Consider the following 27,493-nt stretch of genomic DNA (forward strand, 5'->3'; position numbering starts at 1 on the left):
TTCTGTAAACCACCATACTTAGTTTTTCACGAAGATGGGGTTTTTCTTCAGACCAGTCTTAACCTTTTCCCCAGAGTTGCTTTGATTCTACATTGAATCAGGCTATTAACCTACTTGTTTTCTCTCCTAATTTGGCAAGCAAAGGGGAATATGCCTTGCATTTGCTGGATGGTAATCATCAATTACATTTCTGTTTGTACCATACCAAGGACCTCAGGAAAACTACCAACTTTTTTTTCCTTCTCTAAAGCTAAATTGGGAAACAATGTCACACACTCCAGGTGGTTGTCTTATTGGGTTCTGTTTGTTTATAGAGCCAAAGGATTGTCTAAAACTTGCTCTACTAGATTTGTTGCATCTTCCACAGCTTCCTTTTGTGGAGCTCTTATTGATGGTATCGGTCTTGCAGCTACTTGGTCTACAGTGCACACATTTATTTACCACTATAAGCTGGACCTAGAGTCTAGGTCTCCTGACTTCATTTAGCTTCTGTGGGACATCCTTCTGTGAGTCCTCCCAGGAGTTGTTGTACCTGAAGACTCTGTCCCAACAGTGGACGGAAAAGAAAACATTGAATGTGAAAGTTATGTACTTAATATGTCACTAAATCCATGCTGTCATCTTCCATCTGTCTCAACTTTTCCTCCCTATGTCCCTTGTCAAATTGTCATTGTCTTGGGCTCTTGATTGACCACACTGGGCATGTCTGGAGCCTTGGCTTAGTCTTCTACTGTTATGGTTTCATTTCAGGCCTCGTTTTCTTGCTGGTTTCACATAGGAGGAGTTATTTTTATAGGCAGACAAACCTCATCTAAGGAACTGTTAGGGCGGAAGGGAACGAGCCTGAACCTTGGAACCAGAAATCTAAATGTTGCCTGCTAAGGATCTGATATACCCAATAGCTGAGACTGACTGAAAGACAACATGGATCTAGTGTTATGGTAAGTACATAACTTTCATTTATGGTGTGTTATACCTATTAGTGACTGCCCTGCTTGCACATTACCTTTATTTCTTCCAGAGAGAAAGTGGAAATTGGAAAAAAGTGAATTTCATATTTCCAGTTTTTATACGGAGCATTCCCCTGCTTAATATATGGAAGAGAAACACAAGATCATTGTCATAATGTGGGGGACCTTTGAAAGCTTGAGAAACCTAGTAGGCTGACTAATGGTGAGTAGAAGCTGAAAAATAGTGAATATTTTTAAGTGTTCATTCCTTCAAAGATGATCTGTTAATGTGAGTATCTCATACAGCTGTGCTTTTTATTTTTTATTGTTAGGGCATTTCTGTGCCATTTCAACTTATTGTTTAATTCTATATTTATAGGTTTATTTATTTCATTCATTCAATTTGGTTACTGGGGTTCACCGATCCAGTTGGATCAATGTTAGTCTCAGCCTACACATTCAAAAATAACATTAGACAAGTTAATAAGAAATATTACATAGACAAGTACTATTGCATATGATAACACTGAGCAAACAACGACAGTCCAATAGTTTAAATTATATGAGACCACTGGAGAAGAATAATTTTTAGGAGAGGAGGTGAGGGTTAAAGTGAATGGCTTAAAGCTTTGAACATGAGAGAAAACACTGAGATATGAAAACTGTATGTTGTGAAAAGCCTTTGTATGTTTGATAAAATTACATTTAAAAGCACCTTCATATAGATGAGCCCATTCATTTGAAACTTTTTAAAGAAAAGGACATATGAATCAGCCTTTCACATTGTTGAATAACTGAGGTTAGAGGGCTTTTTCAGTGAATTATATTGACATTATCACTTTTGATACAGGGTGGAGCAGAACGAAATACATGGAAAAGTTAGAAGAACTAAACAGAAGTAAGTAGACCTTTGCAGAATGTTTTAACTAGTTTTTGCACTGTTTTTTTATGATCACTTAGCTTTCTTGATTAATGTTACGAAAAGGTAACTGTCAACAGAAAGACCACACTCACTCGTGATGTTAATCCTATTACTTAAATGTACAACAAAACTTTAGGTGTTATGTTGTTCTATCTTGCCTTCATTCTTGCTGGTTGGGTTGACTTGGCCTAATACTAAAGCTCGAGCGCTTCCACTGGCTTGACGCTATACCCTGTCACATCATGCTTAGAGAAGATAACCCAGATCTCGTTTGCCACTAAACTAGATCGGGTGCTTCTCACTAGGTTCAGGCTAAGTGAAATACTTTTTTGGATGTTCATTTATTTTGAAATAATTTGCATATATATTGTTGTGTGTTGCTAATTGACAGAGTTTTTAGGTTTCACTGTGATGAATTCCTCAGTTTTCTTGCTTTTTGTGTTTTTGGCTGGCCGTCGCTTTCGCTAGGCCTACAGCTCCCTGTCCCATCTTTTTAAAACTTTAATGAACCTGTTTTAAGTTAGCGGGTTAGTCTTTCTTTCTCCTTCTGTCTGTCTAAATTAGAGGACAACTCTTGCCTTCCTTCTACCCCTTCCTAAGAGGTTTTGCCATTTAAGTTAGAGACATCTCCTCGGGCTACAGGGGATCGTTGTTTTAGTTAAGAGACCTCTCTTCTATCCCTTTTCTCTCCCCTGCTTGAGTGCTATTTAAAAAAAAAAAAAAAAAAAAGTGCAGTAGAAGTTATATAATTACCTTTTGTCTTAGTGTGGTGTTTGAAAGCTTGTTAGTTTTTTGCTAGCATTATTATCTGTATCTCTTACCTAGTTCCTGGGCAGTGTGCTTAGTTGTTGCTGTGTTTTTTGTTACTATGTCCAAGGAAGGAAAAGAAGTGAAGCAGTCAGGCTTCAAAAAGTGTGACTCCTGTGCTCAGAAAATGTCCTTAACTGACGGGCACACTGGTTGTGTGTACTGTTTAGGTGTGGTACACCTCCAAGGCTCATGTTCTATCTGTCATGGGTTGAGTTCCAGGGTACTGCATGAACGTAGAAATAAACTGATGATTAAGGGATTGCTTATGTTTGCTAAGGCTCGAGAAGGGAACCAGACCTTTTCAAGATTATCCCAGTCACCAAATTCAAACAAGTCCACTAAAAGGGCTTCTTCCTTGGCTCCTGCTTCTGAGCCGGCTAAAAAGCAATTGAAGAATTTGACTTCGGACCCGAAGGCTTTCGGGCCCCAAAAGACTGCTCCTTTGGTTCCACCAGTTTTGTTGGAACCGACTAGGAGTCGTATACGGAGCCGGTCCCCAACATTGGAGCCAGTATCCTCGGTCCCCCAGTCAACCATCTTACAGTCTGTGGCTGGCAGTATAAAATCCTCGACCCCATCCTCTCAATCATCCAGGAATCTATGGGCTGACTACATGGAGCGGGTGGTCAAGAGGTTGCTTCGGACTCCGGCTCTAGCCAAGATCCTTTCAAATCCAGCCCAAAAGGAATTGGAACCGACTTCTACTTCTGCCCTATCTTCTATTCCTTCTCCGACCCCAGTGGTTTCGGAGCCGAGTGCTTGGATGTGTTTGTGTGGAACCATTGGATCCGAGACTCACCCCAGGGTTTTCGGTCCTGACTTCTGCTCCGACCTCTTAGGTACCATCTTTGGTCGAATTGTCTGGGAGCCAAAGTTTCCCTGTCGGGTCCGATGAGGAGAGTCGGATCAGACCCCTGTCTGATCCGAATCTACCTCTCTGGTCATCAGCGTGGGTGAGCTTGGCGCCTACATCTGCCTCGGAGCCCACCTCTTTGGTGTGAGAGGAGTTTCCTGGCTCTTTGGAGCCAGAGGCTTCCTCGGACCCGGGTTGTGGTGCCTTCGAGGTGATGGAGTGTGCTGTCACCCTCAATGGCTCCACTCTTGGATCCAAGCACCCTTCCTCTAAAAGTGCCGGTGTCTGCCTCTCTACCACCCAGGCGTAGAGAACCAATGCCCCAGGAAGCCCCATTGGGTGAGTCCCTCTCTTCTGAAACCTCACCTGAGGATCCCTCTGGGGAGGTCCCTCAGAAGAGAACATGTAAGAGGAAACATCTAGACTCTCCTGAGGAGTCTGTCACTTCATATACAGACTTGGATAATTTAGAAAGGTCCCTACGGTCACCCTCTGAGGATGTCTCCTTCTCAGACATCCTAGAGATACTGAAGCAGAAAGGTGGCTGTAAGACCCTCATCCCTTCTGAAGATGAGTCCATATACCTGGAGGCATTTTGATCTTGATCCTCCACCTCTTTGGTGTCACCGCCCTTCGACCAGCTCCTCGACATTTTTAGTTGAAAGGTGTGGGGCTCTCCAGAATCTGTGGAACCTGTTCCGAGGAAACCCAACAAATTTAGAACTACTCCATCGGACAAAGACATTTTAACCAAAGGTGTCCCCATAGATTCTATGATGGTGATGGCAGCGACCACCAAAAAGGAGTTAGTTGAAACTTCATCTGTCCATCCACCAAATAAGGAGTCTCAAAAGATGGACAGGTATGAGAAGTAGACTTTTTTGTCCACTGCTTTTTCGCAGACTGCTGAACTATTTGACCCATTCTACCAGACTTCAGAGGGGTCTCCTTAAGGAGCTAGAAGATACCCTCCAAGGTTTCACAACTGGAGGGGTTCCAAATAAGATGACCCCCCCCCCCCAGCTTGCTACCTTAAGTTCAGTAGTCAACTACTCTATGTGGCTCATTTCTTATGCAGCTGATGGTGCGAGTAGGGCAGCTGGTACAGGAATTACGCTGAAGAGGCATTCCTGGATGTGCCTTTGTGAGTTCGCTGAGCTCTTCAGGTCTTCCTTCACCAACGCCCCTTTTGACGGCTCGTCCTTGTTTGGGCCTAAGGTTAAAGAGACTCTGACTAGGTGCGAACAGGAAGGTAAAACTCTGTCTGCCGTGGGAGTACTTTTTTCCCCTCCCTACCAGGCCTTATGCCAAAGGCCAAAAAGTTGGAAAAATGTGGTTCCGCAAAGCTCAAAGAGCTTCGCAAGATGCACGTGGTGAATCTTCCCCCAAATGCAGAGGTTGAAATAATGGAACATGCCGACCTCGTGGCAGAGGGGGTCCGCAAAATCAGGGTGACAGAGATACGTTCGCTGGCAGACCCTTCCAGCACTCCTGAAAGGAGGCCCACCTGTCCACCTCTGGAGGCAGTCTGGGGCAAACTATCACTGTACCCAAAAGCTTGGCTAAATATCACTCAAGACAAATGGGTACAGTCAATAATATCCAGGGGATATAACATACCCTTCTCCACTCCACCCCCAAAAACAAGATCAGTCCCAGACATTCCACCCTGTCAAAGGGATCAAACAACTCTAGAGATGCAAAAGTTGCTAAGAAAAAGTCATCCAAGAAGTCCCCGCAGACCAAACCAGATCCGGAACTCATTCAAGGGGACTGGAGACCCATCTTAAATCTCAGCAGGCTGAACAAGTCCATAAAAAAAAAAAAATCAAAGTTCCGGATGGTGACACTGCAGTCTATACTTCCCTTTCTAAGAAAAGACATTTGGATGTGCTCAATCGATCTTCAGGATGCGTACTACGATATAAAAATGGACAGACAATCCAGGAGACACCTACGCTTCTGGTTGGGAGCCAGTCATTACCAATTCTGAGCTCTGCCCTTTGGTCTCACTACAGCACCTAGGGTGTTTACCAAATGCATGGCAGTGGTCATGGCTCACTTGAGGCGTCTAGGATTCTGGGTGTTTCCATACTTGGACAACTAGCTCCTGACTGTCACCACTGAGCATCTACTAACCAAGGCAAGAGGCACCACCATTCACCTTTGCTTAGAACTGGGCATTAAAATAAATTAAAAAAAATCTGCCTTGTTGCCATCACAGCATATTACGTTTATAGGAGCAGACTTAAACACAGTAGACATGGTAGCAAAATTGCCTCACGACAGGGTACAGACACTGCAGCATCAAGTGTCCATCTTGCTCTCAAAAAAGATAGTACAGGCAAGGTAGGTTCTAAAGGTCATGGGCACTATGGCAGCTCCTATAACATTAGTACCTCTGGCATGTCTACATATGAGAGTCCATTAGTGGCTTCTCTTTGCTCAGTGGTCTATGCAGGAGTTACCCATGTCCCACAAGATCTTCATTACAGACTCCTGCCAGAAAGACCTACATTGGTGGCTTCATTCCACACAGAGAACTCTAGGCAGGCCATTCATTCTCTCCCAACCAGTAGCCACAGTGATGACAGACGCCTCCCTGATAGGGTGGGGGGGGCGGCATTATCTGGGCAGGACAGCTCAAGGCACTTGGCAACCTCACGAGTACCATCTGCACATAAATGTCTTAGAAATGAGAGCTGTGCTCCTGACATTGCAAGCCGTTCAAGACTCTCTGCCTTCTGGGACCATTGCTATCCAAACGGGCAACATGTCAGTGGTGTGGTATATCAACAAGCAGGGTGGAACCAGATCCTACCCCCTGTGTCGAGAAGCACTTAGGCTTTGGCAGTGGGCGATTTCCTCCCAACACTTCCTGATTGCGACGCACATCCCTGGGAGATCCAATGTCATAGCGGACAGGCTCAGCAGAGCTATCCTCATGCCTCACGAGTGGTCTCTGAATCAGGAAGTTGTGAATCTTATTTTCTGCAAATGGGGACAGCCTTGCTGCGATCTCTTTGCCACCCCCTTCAACAGCAAATGCAGCAACTACTACTCCCTTCTTCCGCTTCAGGGTCACATTCCCAGAGACGCTCTAGTCCACGATTGGCCCCAAGGACTTCTTTATGCCTTTCCTCCCTTTCCCCTGATATGCAAACTTATACAGAAAGCAATATCGTTGGGTTGCAAAATGATCCTCATTGCCCCCTACTGGCCTCGACAGATATGGTTTCTGTTCCTGCACCATTACCTTCTTGATCAGCCTTGGACTCTGGAACCAGTTCTAGACCTCCTGGTTCATCAGTCAGGCGGGTAGCATCAATCCCTCCAAACTCTCCAGCTCACAGCTTGGTTGCTCTACTTCCAACCTTCGCCAGGCTTCCTAGCATTTCCCCAGCAGTCCGTGAGATTATCATCTCCTCTCAAGTCTACAACAAGGAAAACTTATGGTAGCAAATGGAAACGTTTCTCTTGTTGGGCAGAAGCTAGGAATGTGGATCCCTTTTCAGCCCCAGTCCACAAAATTCTGGAATTCCTAGCACAACTGTTAACTCCGGGTCTGCTTCTGCTACAAATTAGCAGCCATTTCTAACTTTCATGTTGGTTTGTCAAATTCTAACATTGTCTCATAAGCTCTGTAAAGCTTTTTTGAGAGGGACATCTCTTCTTAGGCCTCCAGTGAGAGATCCCCCTCCTCCTTGGGACCTTAATTTAGTCCTAACTTCCTTAATTCTGCTCCCTTTTGAACCGGCAGCATCCTGCTCCATCAAGTTTCTATCTTGGAAGACTCTCTTTGGTAGCTATTACTTCAGCCAGACGCGTCTCCGAACTTCAGGCACTATGTGTTCATCCTTCCTACTTGGTGTTTCATAAAGACAGGGTTGCTATGAGGACTAATCATTCGTTTCTTCCTAAAGTCTGTTCAGAAAATAATTTAAACCACTCTATAGATCTTCCTGTGTTTTTCCCTAATCATACCAACAAGGCAGAGTACAAACTACACCAATTGGACGTCCATAGTCAATTGTGTTTTTACCTACAAAGAACTAAAGAACTAAGGAAGTCGGACCAATTATTCCTTTCTTATGCCTTAGGCAAACAAGGTCTCCCAGTTTCAAAGGTAACCTTGTCGAAATGGTTATCACACACTTATTACTTTCATTTATCAGTTGAGGAATAGAGTTACCTATTAAACCGAAAGGTCATTCTACTAGGGCCTTGGCCACCTCTGCAGCCTTCCAGTCCAGGTTGCCCATGGATTCTATCTGTGCAGCTGCCACGTGGGCAAACCCTCATACCTTTATTCCTCATTACAAGTTGGATATGGTCTCCAGGAGCAGAGGTGACTTTGGTTCCACTGTTCTGAAGAGTCTGTTCCACTGAGCTACCCAGGATGTTAGCTGCTAGGGACGCTGTCCCAACCAGCAAGAACGAAGGCGAGATAGACAACTTAACATAAAGAAGTTATGTACCTACCATAATGTTCCATGTTAGTTGTCTTCATCTCGTCTTCCTTCTTGCGTCCCACCCTCCGTCCCCCTGTCCTAGTGGACCGAGAGGAGTTTCTGTTTCACTGGCTGAGTGTTCTCTTGTTTTCCTCTATTGACTTAGACAATATGGCAGGTATAGTCAACCAATTATTTTGACTGGTTTATTCTCTTGTTATGTCTGGAGTTAGCTATTTCAAACGAGATCTGGGTAGCTATCACTAGGCATTATGGGGTAAGGGGTAGCCTCGAGCCAGTAAACAGCTGTCGAGCTATTGAAGATGGCCGAGTCGGAGCCGAGGATCCGCTCCGAACCCAACCAGCAAGAAGGAAGGCGAGATGAAGACAAGTAACATGGAACGTTATGGTAGGTACATAACTTCTTTTTACATATTCTTCTGTGTCTCTTTATTACAGGCTTTCTTAGTGTGTTTTTTGTTTATCTGTGTACATATATTTTTTATTTATTTATTTTACATTTGTTGACCGGGCTAGTCTGACTGGATACATGTCCATTTTCAGCAGAGGCCCGAGGAGAAAAGCTCCACTATATACTAGTAAATAATAAAAACAAAAAATAGCACAATAAGATACAAATTATAAGCATGTAGAGAACTATTCCCATGTAGCATAGTAACAGTGCAAAAGTAATTTAGCAAAACTATAACATAGAGTGAGGATTTCTATTCCAAATTCTTTGCAAGAGTAGGAATAGTACAATCAAAAAAGAAATAAAGTAGTAACTCACACAAGACTCTATTCAACTATTTACAGTATTAACAATTTTGATAAACGTTTTGTGCCAGGGCAGTAGTTTTAAGAAGCAGATTTGTACAGCTGGGAGCAACATGTAGATTCAAATACAAGGTGAGATGACCGGTTGCAGTAATATAACAAGTATAAAGATTGCAGTAATATGACAAGAATAAAGAGAAGTTGAATTTATAGGAAAAAGTAATATCCATGTGGATGGTAGGTGAGCTACAGAGGAGGGGTAGTACTAGTGATAAGGACAAGTAGAAGAGTAATGGAGAGAGCTGAAAAGAGAGTTGGATGCTGAGGTCAGTCAGAATTCGAGCAAGGGCATAGCCAGTGAGATTTAAAATAGTTCCTTAGTTGTTTCTTGAAAAGTTGTGATGAGCCTAGAGTGGTCAGTTCTATGGGAGGTTTATTCCAGTATGAGCCAATGGCATTTGTAAACAAGGAGTCCCCAGCTTTGTTGTGTGGTTTGAGAGTGGCTACTAGTAGTTTGTTAGCTGAGCGAAGGGACGTAAGATTCCTGTAAGGGACAACAAGGTTATTTAGTATGGGTGTATTAGAAGGGTAATGGAGAATTTTATAGGTGATAACTAATTGATGTAGGATTTTGAAGATGCTCATCGTGCATACAGCTGCAGTAATCACATAAGGGTTTTCTGCAGTCAGGCGGTCCCTCGGTCGGCCGAATTCCAAAGTCTTGGTCCGGCTTCAGTTGTCGTCGCTTTCTCTTCTGACGTCAGTGAGGCCAGAGTATATAAGACACAGCCGACGCCATGTTCTTCAGTCTTTTTTGCCGCGCGGTGCCCGAAGCAGAAGCAGTTCACAAGTGCCGGTCGGCCAGCTCCTGAATTACGAAAATTTTGGAAACCGAAGTCTTCATTAAAGCTAAGTACCCTGTTGGGGAAACTTTTCTTGCCTCAGACCGATGTCAGAAAAAGTTAATAATTGTATTTCTTGTGGGAAGCAAATACCGCATAAGGATTTCCATTCCCTCTGCATACCTTGTTTGGGCCCAGACCACGACTCGGGCTGTCGCTTTTGCGCTACCTTTAATAAACGCACTATTAAGCGTCGGGCGGAGTTCGCCCAACACTACTTTGGTAAAGCTTTTGATTATAAAATGTCGTCTGACACTCCGACTACCGTTTTGTCCAAAAAACACAAGGAAAAGGACCGACACGACGCCAAAACAGGCTACACGTGGTCCGGTTCTCAGCGAGACGCCTTTGCAGTCCCTGACTACCGACGACACTCCTTTGGCGGTGTCCTCTGTACCCGAGACCGCTGGGACCTCGGCCCTTTCCCAGACTACAACCAAAGCCTTTGCTAATGTTGAGCCTACTAATGTGGACAGGTCCACCTCAACCCATGGTGTCTTTAGGCCCTCATCTTCTTTTTCAATTAAGGCCTTTACTAAATCCAAAGCAGCCAGGCATCCCACGAGGCCTGTTGCACAGGGCCCATCTCCAGGTCCCATGCCTAAAAAACAGATGCTGAAAATGGCTGAGGATTTAATTACTCTTATCAGAGGTTCTCAACCCCCTCCAGACAAGAGACCCAGAGTGGAGGAAGATTCCCCCTCTTCTGATCAGGGATCCATTTTATCAGAACATTCTGATGCAGAGGAACACTCTTACTCTCCTTTTGAGGATTCGGATGCAGAACAGTCCATCCCTTCTGTATCCCCTCCTGAGGATTTTTCCTTTGGGGGAACCTTGCACACCTTGAGGGAACACTTACATTGGGAAGGCCAAGACTTTTCAGATTCCAAGAAAAGACTTAGGGAATTCCTTTTGTTACCTCAACACAGACCTCTGGCTATACCCCCTGTTTTGGACATACTAGATGATGTCTATTCGGAGGCTTGCCTTAACCCGGATAGCTTTGTTGTGTGGTTTGAGAGTGGCTACTAGTAGTTTGTTAGCTGAGCGAAGGGACGTAAGATTCCTGTAAGGGACAACAAGGTTATTTAGTATGGGTGTATTAGAAGGGTAATGGAGAATTTTATAGGTGATAACTAATTAATGTAGGATTTTAAAGTTCAAGCCAGTCAAGCTTTTTGAGATTAACACAATGATGGGTGTGAAATGGGGAACCTGTGGCAAACCTGGCAATGCTATGGTAGGCTGTGGCAAGTTTCTGTAGGTTAGATTTTGAAAGGTTTATAAAAGATGGAGAGGCATACAATAATGTAGAGATAACATGAGTTTGGGCTAGAGACACCCTGGTAGTTGCTGTTAGAAAGGGCTTAAGTCTATAGAGGGCACCTATATTTTTATTAACAGCTTTGATGGTTAGGTCAATGTGGTAATCATAGTTTACTTTATTATCTAATGTAATGCCTAGTAGTTTAGTGGAACAATCGGGTGTAATGATAGTGTTATTGTCAGACACAATAGAAAAGGAGAGAGGGGCAGATTTAAGGGTTGGAGAGAGAAGTAATAATTTTTTTTTTTTTGGGATTAAGGAGGAGACGGATATCTTGGAACCATTTTTTCTGCTGCTGTAAAGACTTTTTGGGTGGAAGAATGAAGTTCAGCTGGAGATACAGCAGAACCAGATGAGAGTTGAATTGTTTGCATATTGAATACATGAGGATGTTGGGAGTGAAGTAGACAGGTTATTTATAAATATGGAGAAGAGAAGGGGTCCTAAGATGGATCCTTGAGGGACACCGATAGTGACTGGGAGCTGAGAGGATAGATGGCTGTCCCAATGGACTGCTTGTTGTCTATCTTTCAGATAAGAGTCAAACCAGTGCAATGCCGAAGATTCAAGTGAGAGAGATTTCAAAGTGTCTAGCAAAAGTTGATGGTTGACCATATCAAAGGCTTTAGAGAGGTCAAGAAATAAAGCAGAAGAGTATAGGTTGTTATTGCGATTTTTGTTGATAGTGTCTGTGAAGGAGAGAAGAGCAGTGGAAGTGCTATGGAAAGGTCTAAAACCATGTTGGGAGTCTGAAAGTAGGCCATTATGTAAAAGATGATGTAAAAGTTGTTGGTGTATACAACGCTCCATAATTTTCGATAGTGGTGATAATAAGGCTATAGGATGGAAATTAGAAAGTTCATTAGTGTTCCCTCCTTTATGCAGAGGAATGATATGGGAGACTTTCCAGAGGGAAGGGATAGTAGATTCGGTTATTGTTCTGTTAATTAAGATGGAGACTGGGTATGCTAGTTCTGCTGCTACTAGCTGCAGATATTCAGCTGGTAGTTGGTCGGCTGAAGGAGTGCATGGTTTAAGTTTTGAGAGTAACTTGTGTATATAAGTTGTGGAGACACTACTAAATGTTAGAGTGGGGGTGTTATTTTGAGGAGAGGTGTTTTTAAGGGAAGTGTGGGGAGTCATGTTCTTTACTAGAGAGGTGACTGTTTCGGAGAATAAGTTGTTGAATGTATTGTGCTAAGTTAGCTGGAGTGTATGTGTGTGTATGTGTGTATATATATATATATATATATATATATATATATGTATCTATACAAAATCTATCTAGATATAGATATATGTATGTATATATATATATATATATATATATACACACACACACACACACACACACACACACACACACACTGACTTAACCGGCACCCCTGGCGATTGGTAGATGCTGGCCAAGTGTAGTGTCCAGTTGCTTGAGAGCTGGTTTGCGATTTTTAATTGGCTATATATATATATATATATATATATATATATATATATATATATATATATATATATATATATATATATAAAATATGCTTCTGGAGCATTTCTCCCCGGGCCTCCACTGAAAACAGGATCTATGGAACCTAGGCGGACTTTCCCAATCAACAAATGTTAAATAAATATATATATATATATATATATATATATATATATATATATATATATATATATATATATGTATGTATGTGTGTGTGTGTGTGTGTGTGTATACACACACAGACACACACACTTATACATCACTTGATGGATCCATGAAAGAGATCTCATGATCTATATCCAACCAGAGCTCCTGGCCTGGCTACAGGGGTCCCTCAGTTTTCAGACTCTGCTATACTGGCACCTACTCTGTGATTGTGAAAGGCTCATATTGGTCTCTGACCATCCCTTGTTCTTTGGAACATCTGCCCGCATATCTGATCCTCAACTCTCTTGTTGGAGAGGGACAGGGATCGGTCCTCTAGACAACCTACAGTGGTATCTTCTTTTAGATCACCCCCCCACCTAGACTGTTAACCCAACTATACAACTGCCACTACTAACCACAGTCAGAATTAGCTAGTTGTCTTTACATACTTTAAAATCTTGTCTGACAACTTTGTTACTAATATTATAAACAACAGTAAACTATCTTAACTTGCAACATTTATTGTATATACTGTTGATAATCAATATCTTGTTATTGTATTACAGCCAACAACCTGTAATGTTGTTTACTATTGCTGCAACTTTGTATCTCTATCATGTACAAGATGTGGAGCTTTTCTTCCCAGGCATTTGCTGAAAAAGGACCTGCATCCAGTTGGAATTTCCCGGTAAACAAATGTAAATAAATAAATCATTGCAGACTTCAGAGAGTATTGCAGAAGTTGATGCAGGCAGGATGATGTGCTTCTGGGGACTCAAATTCAACTAGGGATTCTCCTGCCCTCCCCAACACGCACTACACTTTGGGGTTTGCAGGGTCATGTCCTGCCACTCCCCTTTTAGTATCTCCTTTGCCAATCTGACCTTAAGATCAGTTGGTGTTGGATCCACCTCTCCCCTGAGCAGTCCCTGCATTGTAATCAATATTCTGGAAGTCTTTGATTCTGACAGTTTTCTTAACTCGATCTACTCTGGTGTCTGATTGCTGCTAGTCCTGACAAGAGGTTGGTGCCATGGTCTAGCTGTTGGGGTTGACTGCAAGAGTCTCAAGGCTCTCTCTTCCCCTTGTATTGGCTCATGATAGATTGGGTCCAGGGTTGATATCAGATCCAAGCCAAACCGCATCTATAGAGGAACTTCTTTTGGGTTCCCTGGACCCTAGAAAGTCTTCTTGGGACTGGCTTTTGTGTTTGAGGCCTTTGAGAAGACCCTCTCTCATTTGGTAAAGGGGCAACCCACTCCCTCTCAGATTCTCCCAGAATTCTTGCTTTTTAGTTATCCTTCATTCACTTTCTTCAGGGCAGCCGGCACAAGTTCACCTTGAGCAAGCCCAGATTTTGGGCTCCCCTATTGCTACCATTTCTTACTTGCCCCCCCACACACACACACACACAGAGAAATGCAGGAAGTAGCAATGCAAAAGGGGATATTTGGATTCTCCACAGAAGTCCCTCATACAAGGGAATGGTCTCCCAAGGTCTTTCCTGTAAGACATCTCCTTTGGAGATCTACAGTTGCTCAGGCAGAGCATAGGTTGGTCCACCGACACTCCTCCTCAGGAGGAGTCAAGGAGGAGTCAGTGTTCCTAGAGGCCTTTGGTGCTGGGCCATCTACATCCTAGACGGCTCACCATACAATTAATTTACTCAACCTTGTGTCTCAGTGGGCTTGGAAGGAGCCAGACGTGGTGAAGCACTTATGCCACAAACCAGACAATTGTAGTTTCCACTAGGGACAGGGAACACTGGAGTAAGGGGTCCCTGTGAGTGCTATCATGGTTGTGACAGCCACTAAAAATAAACTATCTGAAGAATGTTCCCCTTTTCATTCCTTCAACAGGGGGTATTAGGATTTGGCAGGAAGCATATGTATGCATCTATGACCTTTGATCTGATCATTCATTCCTCAACTATTGGTTCAGGTAAAACCCTCTGATCTGACTTAGCTGCTTTTTCCAGCTCATGGAATAATCAAAACCCAAGCTCCTCCCTTACTCATAATGCCATAGTGATCTAACATATCTCAGATCTTTATCACCTTAGCATAAGGACGTGGTCACTATATACTCTTAAGTATAGTGACTTTTTTGTAAGTTAGAATCATTTTTACAACTGCTTATCTTAATGTCTTTAAAAAAAAATATTTTTCTATATGAAACTTGTACTACTGTAGCGCTTCCTCCCATTTTACCCTTACTTGTGTAAATGTAATTACTGTCGTAGGTATCCCCTATCCCTCATTCTTTTAATAATTAATTACCACTGTTGGTAAATTTTCCCCTATTCTAATTAGTTAAAAAAAAAAAAAAAAACTTTGCTTAATTTCTTTTCTTGAGAATAGTGTTTAAATGTGTCTAAGAAGCCTTCAGGTTTTAAAAAATGTACAGTATGTGGCTGTAAAATACCATTGTTGGATGCACATTCTAAATGTGTGTATGGTTTAGGCCCAGAGCATCTTGACTCAAACTGTGATATTTGCAAAGCTTTTAACTCTAGATCTTTGATGTACAGGAAAAATAAATGAATACTAAGAGGTTTACTCCCTCCAAAGTCTTCATCAGTATCATCTGGGGCTCAAACCCCCAAGAAATTGGATAAAATGGATGCGAGAGCATTTCCCAAATCTAACCACATCTTTGATTTTGGCTTCCTAACTTCCTTGCAGAATTTCTAAACCTTCAGATTTGACCCCCTTAGATTTTTCACGCCTAGACTTCAGATCTAAGATCCACTCAGCACAGATGGTCCAGGATCTGGTCTCCTGTCGACCACCTTCTCCATTCTTGAAGTGGCCTCTGAAGCATCACCAGGCCATCATCGACAGCATCTTCTACACATTCTTCCAGAAGTCAGACCAAAGCTGATGTGGACAGAATGGTGAGGAAGTTTCTGTCTATGCAAATTCAAATAGGGTCAGAGCCAGAAGGACTACTATCAGGTCTAGAGATCACTGTTATTACTAACCCACCATTACTGTCTTCTCCTCCAGTCTGACCATTGGTTTCATTGCCATCAGATCCGAAGATTGCAGAGTCATCTGTATCAGATCTGAAGATTGTTATCTTAAAACTCTAGTGGTGCCTCTGAGTGGACCATTGTGTAGCACGTTGGAGCCAGATGACTCCTGGTGATGTAGCGCTGGCACCGGATCTGGGGTGTTGGAGTTGACTCCGAAGCTTTCGGAGCGGTTTCTGCCTCTCTGAGCTTTGGCATTAGATAGCTTGGCTCCAACTCCCTCCTCGCATAGTCTGCCTTCGGGGTGGATGGAGGCTACAGTTTTTAAGCTTGTCTTTTTGGAGCCATCTCTCTCCCTCCGAGGCTTTCTGCTTTTGAGGTAGTGGACAGAGCTTTCTGTGTTCCCAGAGTTTGGACTTCTCTTCCTTGTTTGGCTCCAGCTATCCGACCTCTTTAGTCTGTGTAGAGCCTCAACCAACTGTGCCACTGGGACAGCCACCCCAAGTTATTCTCCATGATATCAACAGGTTTCATCTGGTACTTCTCCGGACTGTCCCACTAAAAAGGTTCCCAGGAAGAAAAAATGCAATAGGAGGCACTTGGGCTCTCCTCAAGAGTCTGTCACAGAACATACCGATCTTGGTGAAGAATGGTCCTCAAGGTCACCACCCAATGACGTCTCATTTGGAGATATCCTAGAAATCCTAAAGCAAAGGGTATTTGGTCTCCTGGCAACCCTTCCCAAGAGGTTTCTCTATTCCTGGAGCTTTTGGAGCTGGCCCATCTACCTCATGGGTATCTCCACCCGCCTATGAGCTCATTGATTTGGTCTCTCAATGGGCTCGGTAGGAACCTGACATCATTGAGTTACTTTTACCAAAAGCCACAAACTAACCACCACCACTCCAATCCCAAAAAATTCTGAAGTACTACCAATAAGATTCTTCATCCTGGCAAGTCCTGCTACACCAAACCCTTGCTCTAACAACTCCATACAAGAAACTGTCATCTTTCTTAACTCCTACTTTGTCGACTCCATCAGCAAACTAACCCCAAAAGACCCCAACTCCAACCGCTCCACCAACTGACAAAACCCCCTTTCCACTTAAGCCAGTTCCCACTGCTTGCATAAAAATCTCTTGTCGGCAAACTAAAGCCATGTTGTCTCTTAACTGATAATTTTCCAGCCCCCCCTTTTTTTTTAAAGCTCACTGCTGACTCAGTAGCTTTATCTAATCTCTGTACTAATTAACAAATCTAGCCAAGAATCTATAGTCCCTGATATCTGGAAAACATTCTATACCATACCTCTCCACAAAGGAGGAAACTCCACTGACCCTTCCAATTTCAGGCCCATAGCCATACTGTCCCTACTTTCAAAACTCTGTGAAAAATGCATCCATACACAACTTCTCAGTTATCTTCTACAAGAAAATCTGGCAAAAACCCAGCACGGATTTTGGCCTAACCATAGTATCACTACAGCCCTCATATGTTTACAAACTTGTCTCTTGTCTGTTCCTAGACCTCTCAAAAGCCTTTGACACTATCTTGCACCATTAACTTCTAACAAAACTAGCTGACCTCAATTTCTCAACTTCCGCTCTCAACTGGTTCTCCAGCTACCTTACCAACAGACTGCAGTCTTTTAGGTGGCTCACCTCCTTCTCCCCTTTCCTCCCCATACAAACAGATGTCCCCCAGGGCTTCATTCTTGGACCTATGCTATTCAACATATTTACTAACGACTTCCACACATCTTGCTGTCGCTTCTTACTTACACAATATGCAGATGATTCTTCATTAATCACCTCTTCTGACAATCTCTCTCAACTTCACACACTTGTCCAAAACTCATTCCTTTCTGTGGAAAATTGGCTTACAGAAGACAGCTCATATGTAATCCCTCAAAAAAAAAAAAAAAAAAAAAAAAAAAAAAATTTTCCTTCTAAAATCTTTTTCATCACAAATCTATCTTTACCATCTCATCACTTAACACTATTATTAAAGTAGAATCCCACACAAAGCTCATTGGTGCTATCATAGATAATTAATTAAAATATGACCTGCACGTTCAACACAGTATCAAAGAGACTCACCAAATATTTGGTCTGCTTTGCAGGAACAAAATTCCTCACTAGACTCCACTCTCTCATTAGCACATGCTTTCCTTCTACCCAGTCTCCTTTATGCCTCTCCAATCCTAACAAACTTACAAGCTACTCTGATTTCCAAACTTGAGCAAACCTATAACAAAATTGCTAGATTTGTCCTAAACCAACCTTATACCCGTGACCACTGCCTTTCACTAAAAAACCTACAGTGATTAGAATTCCCCCAACAGCTCCTGTCACAGCTTCACATAACTCGTTCCATCCTCAATACCCTCGCTGCCTTCCCTACTCTCTCTTCCATAATAGCATATTATACCCCAGAAGGCACCCTCCTAAGCTCTGACCAACATGTCTTGGATATATACAAGCCCAAAAGAACCATTGGCAAACTTCTCTGCAAATACTCAATATCTCAAGCCTGGAACAAACTCCCTTACAACATTAGAACTATTACCCACACAAATAGCTTCAAAAAAGCACTAAGGTATCCTCTCAAACTTTTCTGTATCTGTCCCTGCTAGGACCCTAGATAACCTCCCCCTCTGCTTTTCTTCCTGTTACCATGTTATATCTGCTAATATTCCACCTAAGTTATCTCTCTCCACATCACAGGCTTATCTGTAACAGCACTCTATCTGCTTGCTCATTTATTCTTGCTAATTTTAAAATGTTTTCTCTCTACCATCCCTTATCTCAAATATGATGTAGTTTTAGCATCCAAAATTTTCCACTATTTTGTATCTCTTTGCTTACACAACTAAGTGATATCTCAAATTGTTTCCGGTATACTTCCTTATTTCAGATATGATGTAGTTTGCTTTCTAAATTGTGCCTCTAGTTTGTATTTTTTTGGTTTGCACAACTAAATTATGTTTCAGTTTTATGTTCAGTCTGTGTATTCTAACATTTTGTCATGCTCTGGAGCTTTTATCCTTGGGTCTTCGCTTAAAATGGCCTCTGGTTCAGTTGGACCAACCTGGTTAACAAATGTCGATAAGTAAATAAATACATGTTAAGTTGTCTATCTCGCCTTCATTCTTGCTGGATGGGTTCGGAGCCGACCTCGCCCACTGCCACTCTAAAAGCTCGAGAGTTGGTTCCACCGGCTCGAGGCTCCCCTTATATCCCACAATGCTAGGCAAGAGTTATCCCAGATCTCGTTTGCCGCTACAGCTTCGAGGTTGGTTGTTTCTACCGGTTCCTGGTGAGTACTATTTTCTTGAGAAAATTAGTCTTTAAAAACCCCTTTTATTTAATATTTTTACTTATTTAGTGTAGGTTAGAAAACTTTTATCCCTACCCAAAAAAATTTTCCGTTTCTTTCCCCAAGAACCTTGGTTCTTCCCTTGGGCCTATAGGCCTTTCCTTCCCTAGTGGAGTGTGTGTGTTTTATACTAGTTTATTGTAGTTTAAATTACTAGTATTACTATTTTTTATTGTTTAATCTGACAGGGTATAACTAGTGTGTTTGTGTGCGTGTTTGTGTACACCTGTTCAGAAAAATGTCTAAAGAAGCAAAGGTCTCCGGATTCAAGAAGTGTGATGCGTGCTGTCAGAAAATGTCTCTGACAGACGCTCACACTTCTTGTGTCTATTGTCTGGGGCCTTTGCACCTGCAGGACTCCTGTGCTGTGTGCCATGGCTTCAGCCCCAGGGTCCTGCAGGAAAGAAAGAATAAATTAATTCTTAGAGGCTTACTGAAGCCAGAGGATTCCCTGTCTGTTTCAACAGGGAAGCCCTCTAAGGCAAGGTCTTCGGCTCCGGCTTCTGAGCCGAGACCTCAGGTTTCTCAACCTTTGCCTTTATCGGCTTCGGCTGGAGCCGATAAGTCTCAGTCCACAGTTTCTGTGGCTCCCTCGGCTCCGGCCGGAGCCGAGGTTATAGAAGTTCCCGTGTCGGCTCCGACCAGACCTTCGGAGCCGACAACTAGGAAGAGGTCCAGGTCACCATCTCTTGGCTCCGTTCATTCGGCTCCAGGATCTCCCCTGCTGTCTGAACGGAGCCAAAGGTCTCACTCCTCTAGGTCATCGAGGCTGTCGGATCATGACCTTCAGAGGGTAGTGAGTCGACTACTTAAGTCCGAGGCACTGGCCCAGATGCTTCAGAGCCCGACTCATCAGTCGATGCCTGCCCCGGTCCATCAACATTTTCCTCCTTGGACTCTCTTGAGTTCGGAGCCGGGTCGTGTCGGAACCGAGACTGTGATTACGTCGGAGCCGATACAATTGTCTTCGGCTCCGTTGTCGGCTCCGTTTTCTTCTTTGGAGGAATCTCGGCGGACTTCCCTCGTCGGCTCCGAGGGGTGAGTGGCATCGGACCCTTGTCCGACCCCTCTCCCTCGGGCTTGCGCTGGTGAGTTCGGCTCCGACATCGGCCTCGAGCCATCACTGTCGGTGCCGAGGGGTTCTTAGCTCCTCGGGCGGGGACCTCTGGCTCTGCCTGACAGGGGTGCATTCGAGGTCATGCGGAGTGTGTTAGAGCCTGGCTCTACTCCACAGTCGGCTCCGTCTGCCCCTCCTCTATGGTGCCTCAGGGTAAGTCGACTCACTCCCTCATCCCGGACCGCAGAGAGCCAGCTCCTCAGGAGCCCCTGTGGGATTTCATCCTCTTCCGAGGCCTCTCCTGATTTGGCAGAAGAGCCCCTCGGAAGAGGAAGTGTAAGAGGAAACACATTGACTCACCTGAGTCCATCACGTCAGACACAGATTTGGATGATTCTGAGGGTTCCCCGTTCCCCTTCTGAAGATGTCTCATTTGCAGACATTCTGGAGATCCTGAAACAGAGGGGAAATTGGCCAGCCCTCAACCCTTCGGAGGACGAATCTGTGTATCTTGAGGCATTTGGCTCTCGTCCTTCCACCTCCTGGGTGTCCCCTTCGACCCCCTCATGCAGGTGGTTGCTAAGAAGGCATGGACGGCTCCTGATTCAGTGGACCCCACTCCCAGGAGACCTTCTAAGTTCATAACAGCTCCAGCAGACAAGCAATTTCTAACAAAAGGAGTTTCTGTGGATGCTATGGTGGTAGCTGCTGCCACAAAGAAGGAACTAGCTGATCCTTCAGTACCTGTCCATCCACCTAACAAGGAATCTAGGTCCATGGATAGGTGCGGAAGCGGATGTTCTCCTCAGCGACATTTACCATGCGTTCGCTGAACTACCTGTGCCATTTTACTCGTCTTCAAAGGGACTTGATCAAGGAAGCGAGTGAAATGTTAAAGGATCCTACAGCTGCGGGTTTCCAAGACAAGATGAACACGCAGCTGGCTACCCTTAATTCCATATCCAACTCCTCCATGCCTCCTTTCTTACGGCTGAGGGAGCGAGCAGAGCTGCAGGGACAGGTGTGGCCTTACGTAGGCACGCCTGGATGCGGCTATGCAATTTTGGACCCTTTCAAGGCGTCTTTCACGAACTCCCCTTTTGATGGATCATCTCTCTTTGGTCCTCAAGTGAAAGAAACCCTGACTAGGTGCGAGACTGATGGCAAGACCCTTTCTGCCCGGAGTCCGTTTTCGACTCCTTCCAGGCCTTACCCCAAAGGCCAGAAGGGTGGAAAGATGTGGTTCCGTAAACAATCTCAAGGACTTCGCCTGGCGCAGAGTCGTTTTCCTACCAAAGGCAGAGGTGGGAATAACAATGGTAGACGTCGCCCCAGGGGCAGGGGGGGTCCGCAGAACCAGGGCAATCGGGAAGCCTTCCCTGACAAGCCCTTTCAGCATCCCTGAGGTGTTGCCCGACTGCCCATCTTCGGAGGCAGTCGGGGGAAGATTGTCACTGTACCCAGAAGCCTGGCTATCCCTGACTCAAGACAAATGGGTACAGTCCATCATTTCCGAAGGCTATTCTATCCCCTTTCTTCGCTTTCCAAATCAGTCAAAAAAATCCCTTCCAGATGTTCCACCCGCTCAAAGGGATCTAGCAGCTTTGGAAATTTCAAAACTGCTTGCAAAAAGAGCAATTCAGCCAGTGCCATGTGGGTATTTCTGAATCTGCCCTAATGTCCCACAAACTCTGCAAAGCCTTTTTGAAAGGAGTTTTTCTTCTCAGACCTCCTATAAGAAATCCTCCTTCTCCTTGGGACCTAAATTTAGTTCTTGCTTCTTTGATTCTTCCCCCTTTCGAACCTGCAGCTTCCTGTTCCTTAAAATTGTTATCATGGAAAACTCTTTTTCTGGTAGCTATTACATCAGCTAGAAGAGTTTCAGAGCTTCAAGCACTCAGTTGTCGTCCTCCTTATCTTTTGTTTCATAAGGACAGAGTATCCTTACGAACTAACCCGTCCTATTTGCCTAAGGTGGTCTCGACATCAAATCTAAACCAAAGCATTGACCCGCCTGTCTTTTTCCAGAGTATTCCAATAGGTCTGAACAAAAATTACACTGCCGGGATGTTCATCGTCAATTGAGGTACTACTTGGATAGAACAAAACAATTCAGAAAATCTGATCAGCTGTTTGTCTCCTATGCGGAAAGCAGAAAGGGACTTTCAGTTTCAAAGGTATCATTATCCAGATGGCTAACATCTTTGATTTCCCTGGTATATGAAATTAGACAACAAAATTGCCTAATAAACCTAAAGCCCATTCCACCAGAGCTTTGGCTACTTCTTTAGCCTTCCAAGACAGACTGCCTATTGACACCATTTGTGCAGCGGCTACTTGGGCTACTCCTCACACTTTTATTTCTCATTATAAGTTGGATTTAGCTTCTAGGCATAGAGCTAATTTTGGTTCCACTGTTCTCAGGAGTCTGTTCCGTTAGGCCACCGGGACAAGGTGCTAGGACGGTCCCATCCAGCAAGAATGAAGGCGAGATAGACAACTTAACATATAGAAGTTATGTTCTTACCATAACGTTCCATGTTAGTTGTCTTCTTCTCGCGTCCCACCCTCCTTCCCCCTGGCCTGGACAGACCTAGAGGAGTTGTGATCGTGACCTCTTTCTACCACCTCTTTCTTAGGCATATGCTGTTGTGCATATTTCCTGGATCAGGATGTAGGTCACCCTTGTTTTTTCCCTGTTGTTAGAGGTGGACTCTGTTTTAGAGTTATTCTGTTACTATTATAAGCTGGGGTTAGCTTACAAACGAGATCTGAGGTAACTCTCGCCTAGCATTGTGGGATATAAGGGGAGCCTCGAGCCGGTGGAACCAACTCTCGAGCTTTGAGTGGCCGAGTCGGAGCCGAGGTCGGCTCCGAACCCATCCAGCAAGAAGAAGGCGAGAAGAAGACAACTAACATGGAACGTTATGGTAAGAACATAACTTCTATTTTTTAGTCACTGTCAGGAAAACCCAGTGAAGCTTCAGTGGCCTGAGAAGAAAGGTAAGAATGCAAGTCTAAGCAAGCCCCCCCCCCCCCACCCCATCTCCCTTCAACTCCCTTAAAAGACTAATGTTCCTGTTGAAGCAATTTCCAGTCATTCTGGTAGCTGTAGAATTTCCAGAAGTTGTTTCTATATCTTCTTGTTTTCCTCCAATTCAAAGCTTTGTCATATCTTCTTAGCTGTATCACACCCCCTTCCTTTGCTTACCTGACATTTGTGTTATTGGTGGTCTGGTCCACTTAATCCCACCTTTTTAGGTGCGTTACACCCATAAAGCAGTGCAGTGCTACACGTATGTCAGTATTCCACACTTGAAACACATGCATACTTATGATTTCTTTATACTGTGTTCATAATTGGCTAAATTTAGCTTTTACAGTTATCTGGGATACGGTCACCAGTGATGAATTACAAGCATCTAATCCAGATGTTCATCGTGTTACCCTGCTGCAGTCATCACACTTGGGTTATCCTGTCGTCAGGCGGTCCCGCAGTCGGCCTGAGTTCCAAAGTCTTGGTCCAGCGTCTGTTGCTTTTTCCCTGACGTCAGTGCGCCAGGGTTATATAAGAGGCATCCAACACCATTTTCTTCAGTCTTTTTTGCCGCACGGTGCCCGAAGCAGAAGCAGTTCGCAAGTGCCGGTCAGCCGACACCTGAGATTTTCGAATCCAATTTCAGTCCGAAGTCTTCAAAGCTAAGTACCCCGTTGGGGAACCTTTTCTTGCCCCAGTCCAATGTCAGTAAAAGTTAACAATTGCATTTCTTGTAGGAAGCAAATACCTCATAAGGATTTTCAGTCTTATTGTATACCTTGCCTAGGCCCAGACCACGACGTCACTGGTTGTCGGTTTTGTGCTAGGTTCAATAAGCGAACTATAAAGCGACGCTTTGATTTCGCTCAACACTACTTCGGTAGGAAATTTAATTATACTATGACGTCGGAGCAACCGACTACTGGCGTGCATAAAAAACGCAAAGATAAAGATAGGCAGCCTTGATCCAAGCCAGACTCCGAGGCCTCTGCTGGGCCGGTCGCCGGTTCTCCGGTTTTCAGTGAGGTGCCTACGCAGCCCCTGACTACCGCTGAATTGGAACCCGAGACCGCTTCAGAATCTCAAGCAGAGAGTACTAGGCCGACGCAGCCATTTTCTTTACGCCCTACCGACAACATTGCAGAAGGAGAAGCCGGTGCTGTGGAAACACCTTCGGTTTCAGAAGGTGTTTTTAGACCGACTACCCTCACCATAAAATTTTATGCTAAGCTTAAGACTCCTTTAAAACCTAAAAAGACTGTACATCAGTCTCCAGTTCAAGGCCCCATGCCTAAGAAACAGATGCTTAAGATGGCTGAAGATTTGGTTACTCTGATCAGGGGTTCCCACCCCCCCACCCCCAGACAAAAGGAGGATTATGCCTCCTCTGATCAAGTTTCTATTTCTTCAGACTCCTCTGAGGAACAGGATTACTACTTCCCCCCCTTATGAAGATTCTGATGCTGAAGATTCCATTCCCTCAGCATCTCCCCCTGACGACTATTCCTTTGGGGAAACCTTACATACCATGAGCGAACATTTCCACTGGGAAGGTCAGGACTACTCCGACTCAAAGAAAAGGCTCCGAGAGTTTCTTTTACTTCCCCAGCACAGACCACTTGCTATCCCTCCAGTTTTAGACATTGTGGATGATGTTTACTTAGAATCTAGTCTAAATCCAGATTCTCTGCCACCTGCTCCAGCCAAACCAGACAGATATTATAGAGTGCCTGACTGCCACAAATTCCTTTACAAAAGCCCTGTTGCTGACCCAGAAACAATTTCCCAGGGTCCCAAAGGGGCTAAGGCTTCTATGGCTAAAAATCCTGTGCCCTCTGAAAGGGACTCCAGAGCACTAGATAGGTGGGGGAAGAAGGTTTACACCTCAGCTACTCTAGCTATGAGAGCACTAAATTGTCAATTTCACATGCTGAAATATCAGCAATTCTTAATGTCTCAATTAAAACAAAAGCTGAGCACACACACTCAACAGTCTGAATTCAAGGAAATGCAGGATCTGTTGCATGCAACTGAACAGGTGGGCAAACATACTTTACAGTGTTTCCTTGGAAGCTTCCTGTAGAGCAGCTGTTACTGGGTCTGTCATATGTAGGCATGCTTGGTTAAAGGAACAAACTCTGCCGGATCATGTAAAAGCAAAATTACTAGATGCACTTTTACAGCAGGATGTCTTATTTGGTGTCAAAGCAGAAGAGGTTTTAAAGAAAATGGAGGATAAGGCAAAGTCTATGCAGATGGTCAAAGATTTCTTACAGGTACAACCCCCTCGTTTCAGCAGAAATTGGCCAACAAAAAATTGGTCCTTTCCAGCTTTTGACAGACCACAGAGGGGTAAATACAGACGCCCTAGGGGCAGAGGTCAAGCACAAATCCCTTACAAACCTCACCAATGGGGCACTGCAACACAGAAGGGAGGAGAAGACAGGCCCCAAACTACTAGAAGATAAACACAATGACTTAACCCTCAAACTGCCAAGCAAAACTCTCTTGGCAGCTCCCTTGGGAGGAAAATTAGCACTTTTTGCAGACAACTGGCGCATCATCACAAAGGACAAATGGGTCCTAGACATTATCTCACAAGGATACAGATTCTATTTCCACACCTTGCCAAGGATAAAAGGAATGCCAAACCTGCCACAAAATCAATGGGCAGCGGCAGAAAAACAAATTGCAGCTCTCATGGACATGAGAGCCATTCAACTGGTACCTACACAGGAGCAAGGCCAAGAATTTTATTCAAGGCTCTTTCTAGTCCCCAGAAAGGACAATGCATGGAGACCCAACTTGCAAGTACCCAAATTCAAGATGCTAACACTACAGCAGCTTCTTCCCATGTTGTGCAAGAAGGCTTGGCTAGTAACATTGGACCTCAAGGAGGCATACCTGCATGTTCTTATCAGACAAAATTGCAGAAGATGCCTCCGTTTCATTGCAGGTTCAACCCATTACCAATTCTCTGCACTGCCCTTTGGCTTATCTACTGCGCCCAGGGTCTTCACAAAATGCCTAGCACCAGTAATTGCATACTGCAGACAAAGAGGAATTCAAATATATCCATACCTGGACGACTGCCTCATCCAAGCAGAAAGCAAGGACATTCTCTTACAACATCTGGCGTTTGTCAAACACCTTCTAAGTTGCCTAGGGTACACAGTAAACGAAAAGAAATCAAAACTAGTGCCCTCACAGAACATTTCATTCCTGGGTGCTAGCTTGAATACAACGGCACAGATGGCTTATCTCACGCCAGACAAGCAACTACAACTAACTCAATACTTCAAAATAATGGCAACAAAGACCCAACTCCCTGCAAGAAAAATTCTGCAGGCCTTGGGATTCATGGCATCTTGCATACTACTACCATTTGCAAAACTGCATATGAGGAAATTACAATGGTACCTGAAAAGTGTATGGACTCAACACAGCCACAGCTTGGAAACAATGATACCTCTCATTCCCTGCCTTCAACACGAGTTTCTATGGTGGTCACAGGCATGTCACCTCAACAAGGGTCAGCCTTTCACCTTACACCCAGCCAGGCATACTATGACAACAGATGCATCGGACTATGCCTGGGGGGCACACATGGCAGGACAGTGCGTTCAAGGCAAATGGACTTCAGATCAAAGATATCTTCACATCAATCGAAAAGAAATGCTAGCTGTACAAAATGCTCTGACAGCCTTCAAGGACCTCTTACATCCAGGACAACTTATAATAAGGACAGACAATACCACAGTAATGTGGTACATAAACAAGCAAGGGGGTACACACTCCTACCCTCTATGCAGGCAAGCAATGACCTTGTGGAACACAGCACTGACTTACCAAGTTCAATTACAAGCACAATTCCTGCCAGGAAGAAAGAACACATTGGCAGACGACCTAAGCAGGAACATCATGGATCCCCACGAGTGGAAACTGGATCCACAAGTATTTGCAATGATAACTCAAAAATGGGCACCCAGACATAGACCTGTTTGCCAACCCCAAAAACAATCAGCTGCCAAAATTTTGCACAAGGACATTCCACCATCAAGCTTGGAAAGTGGACTCACTCTCATTCAGTTGGAAAATGTTGACAGTATATGCCTTCCCTCCACTGTCCCTTCTAACAAAGGTGCTGCTGAAAGTCAGAATGGAGAAGACCACAAATGATACTCATTGCCCCAGACTGGCCACGCCAACACTGGTACCCACTACTAAGAAACATGGCCCTCCATGGATTTTACCACAAATTCCTCATCTGCTCACACAGCAAGACAGTCAGATTCTACACAGCCAGCTCAAGACCTTAAATCTGGCTGCATGGCAAATCACCTAAACAACCAGCCAGCTCCTCTATCACAAGCCGTTATGGATGTCATTCTGGAAGCCAGGAGGCCCAGCACCAGGAAAGCCTCCTCA

General features: G+C 44.2%; 1 protein-coding gene across 1 annotated transcript in view; it reads left to right on the forward strand.

Moving 5' to 3' along the window:
• The first annotated feature begins 1,795 nt into the window (after window positions 1–1,795).
• Window positions 1,796–27,493, forward strand: part of CEP41 (centrosomal protein 41) — a 1,035,505-nt gene continuing 1,009,807 nt past the window's right edge. Inside the window, exon 1 of the mRNA XM_044088672.1 lies at window positions 1,796–1,848. Within this exon, the coding sequence (XP_043944607.1) occupies window positions 1,821–1,848 (28 nt within the window). The 5' untranslated portion in view covers window positions 1,796–1,820. The remainder of the gene's footprint in view (window positions 1,849–27,493) is intronic.

The sequence above is a fragment of the Protopterus annectens genome, chromosome 11.part0, assembly GCF_019279795.1.
Source record: "Protopterus annectens isolate FY-2018-M chromosome 11.part0, PAN1.0, whole genome shotgun sequence".
In the NCBI taxonomy this organism is placed as follows: Eukaryota; Metazoa; Chordata; order Ceratodontiformes; family Protopteridae; genus Protopterus; species Protopterus annectens.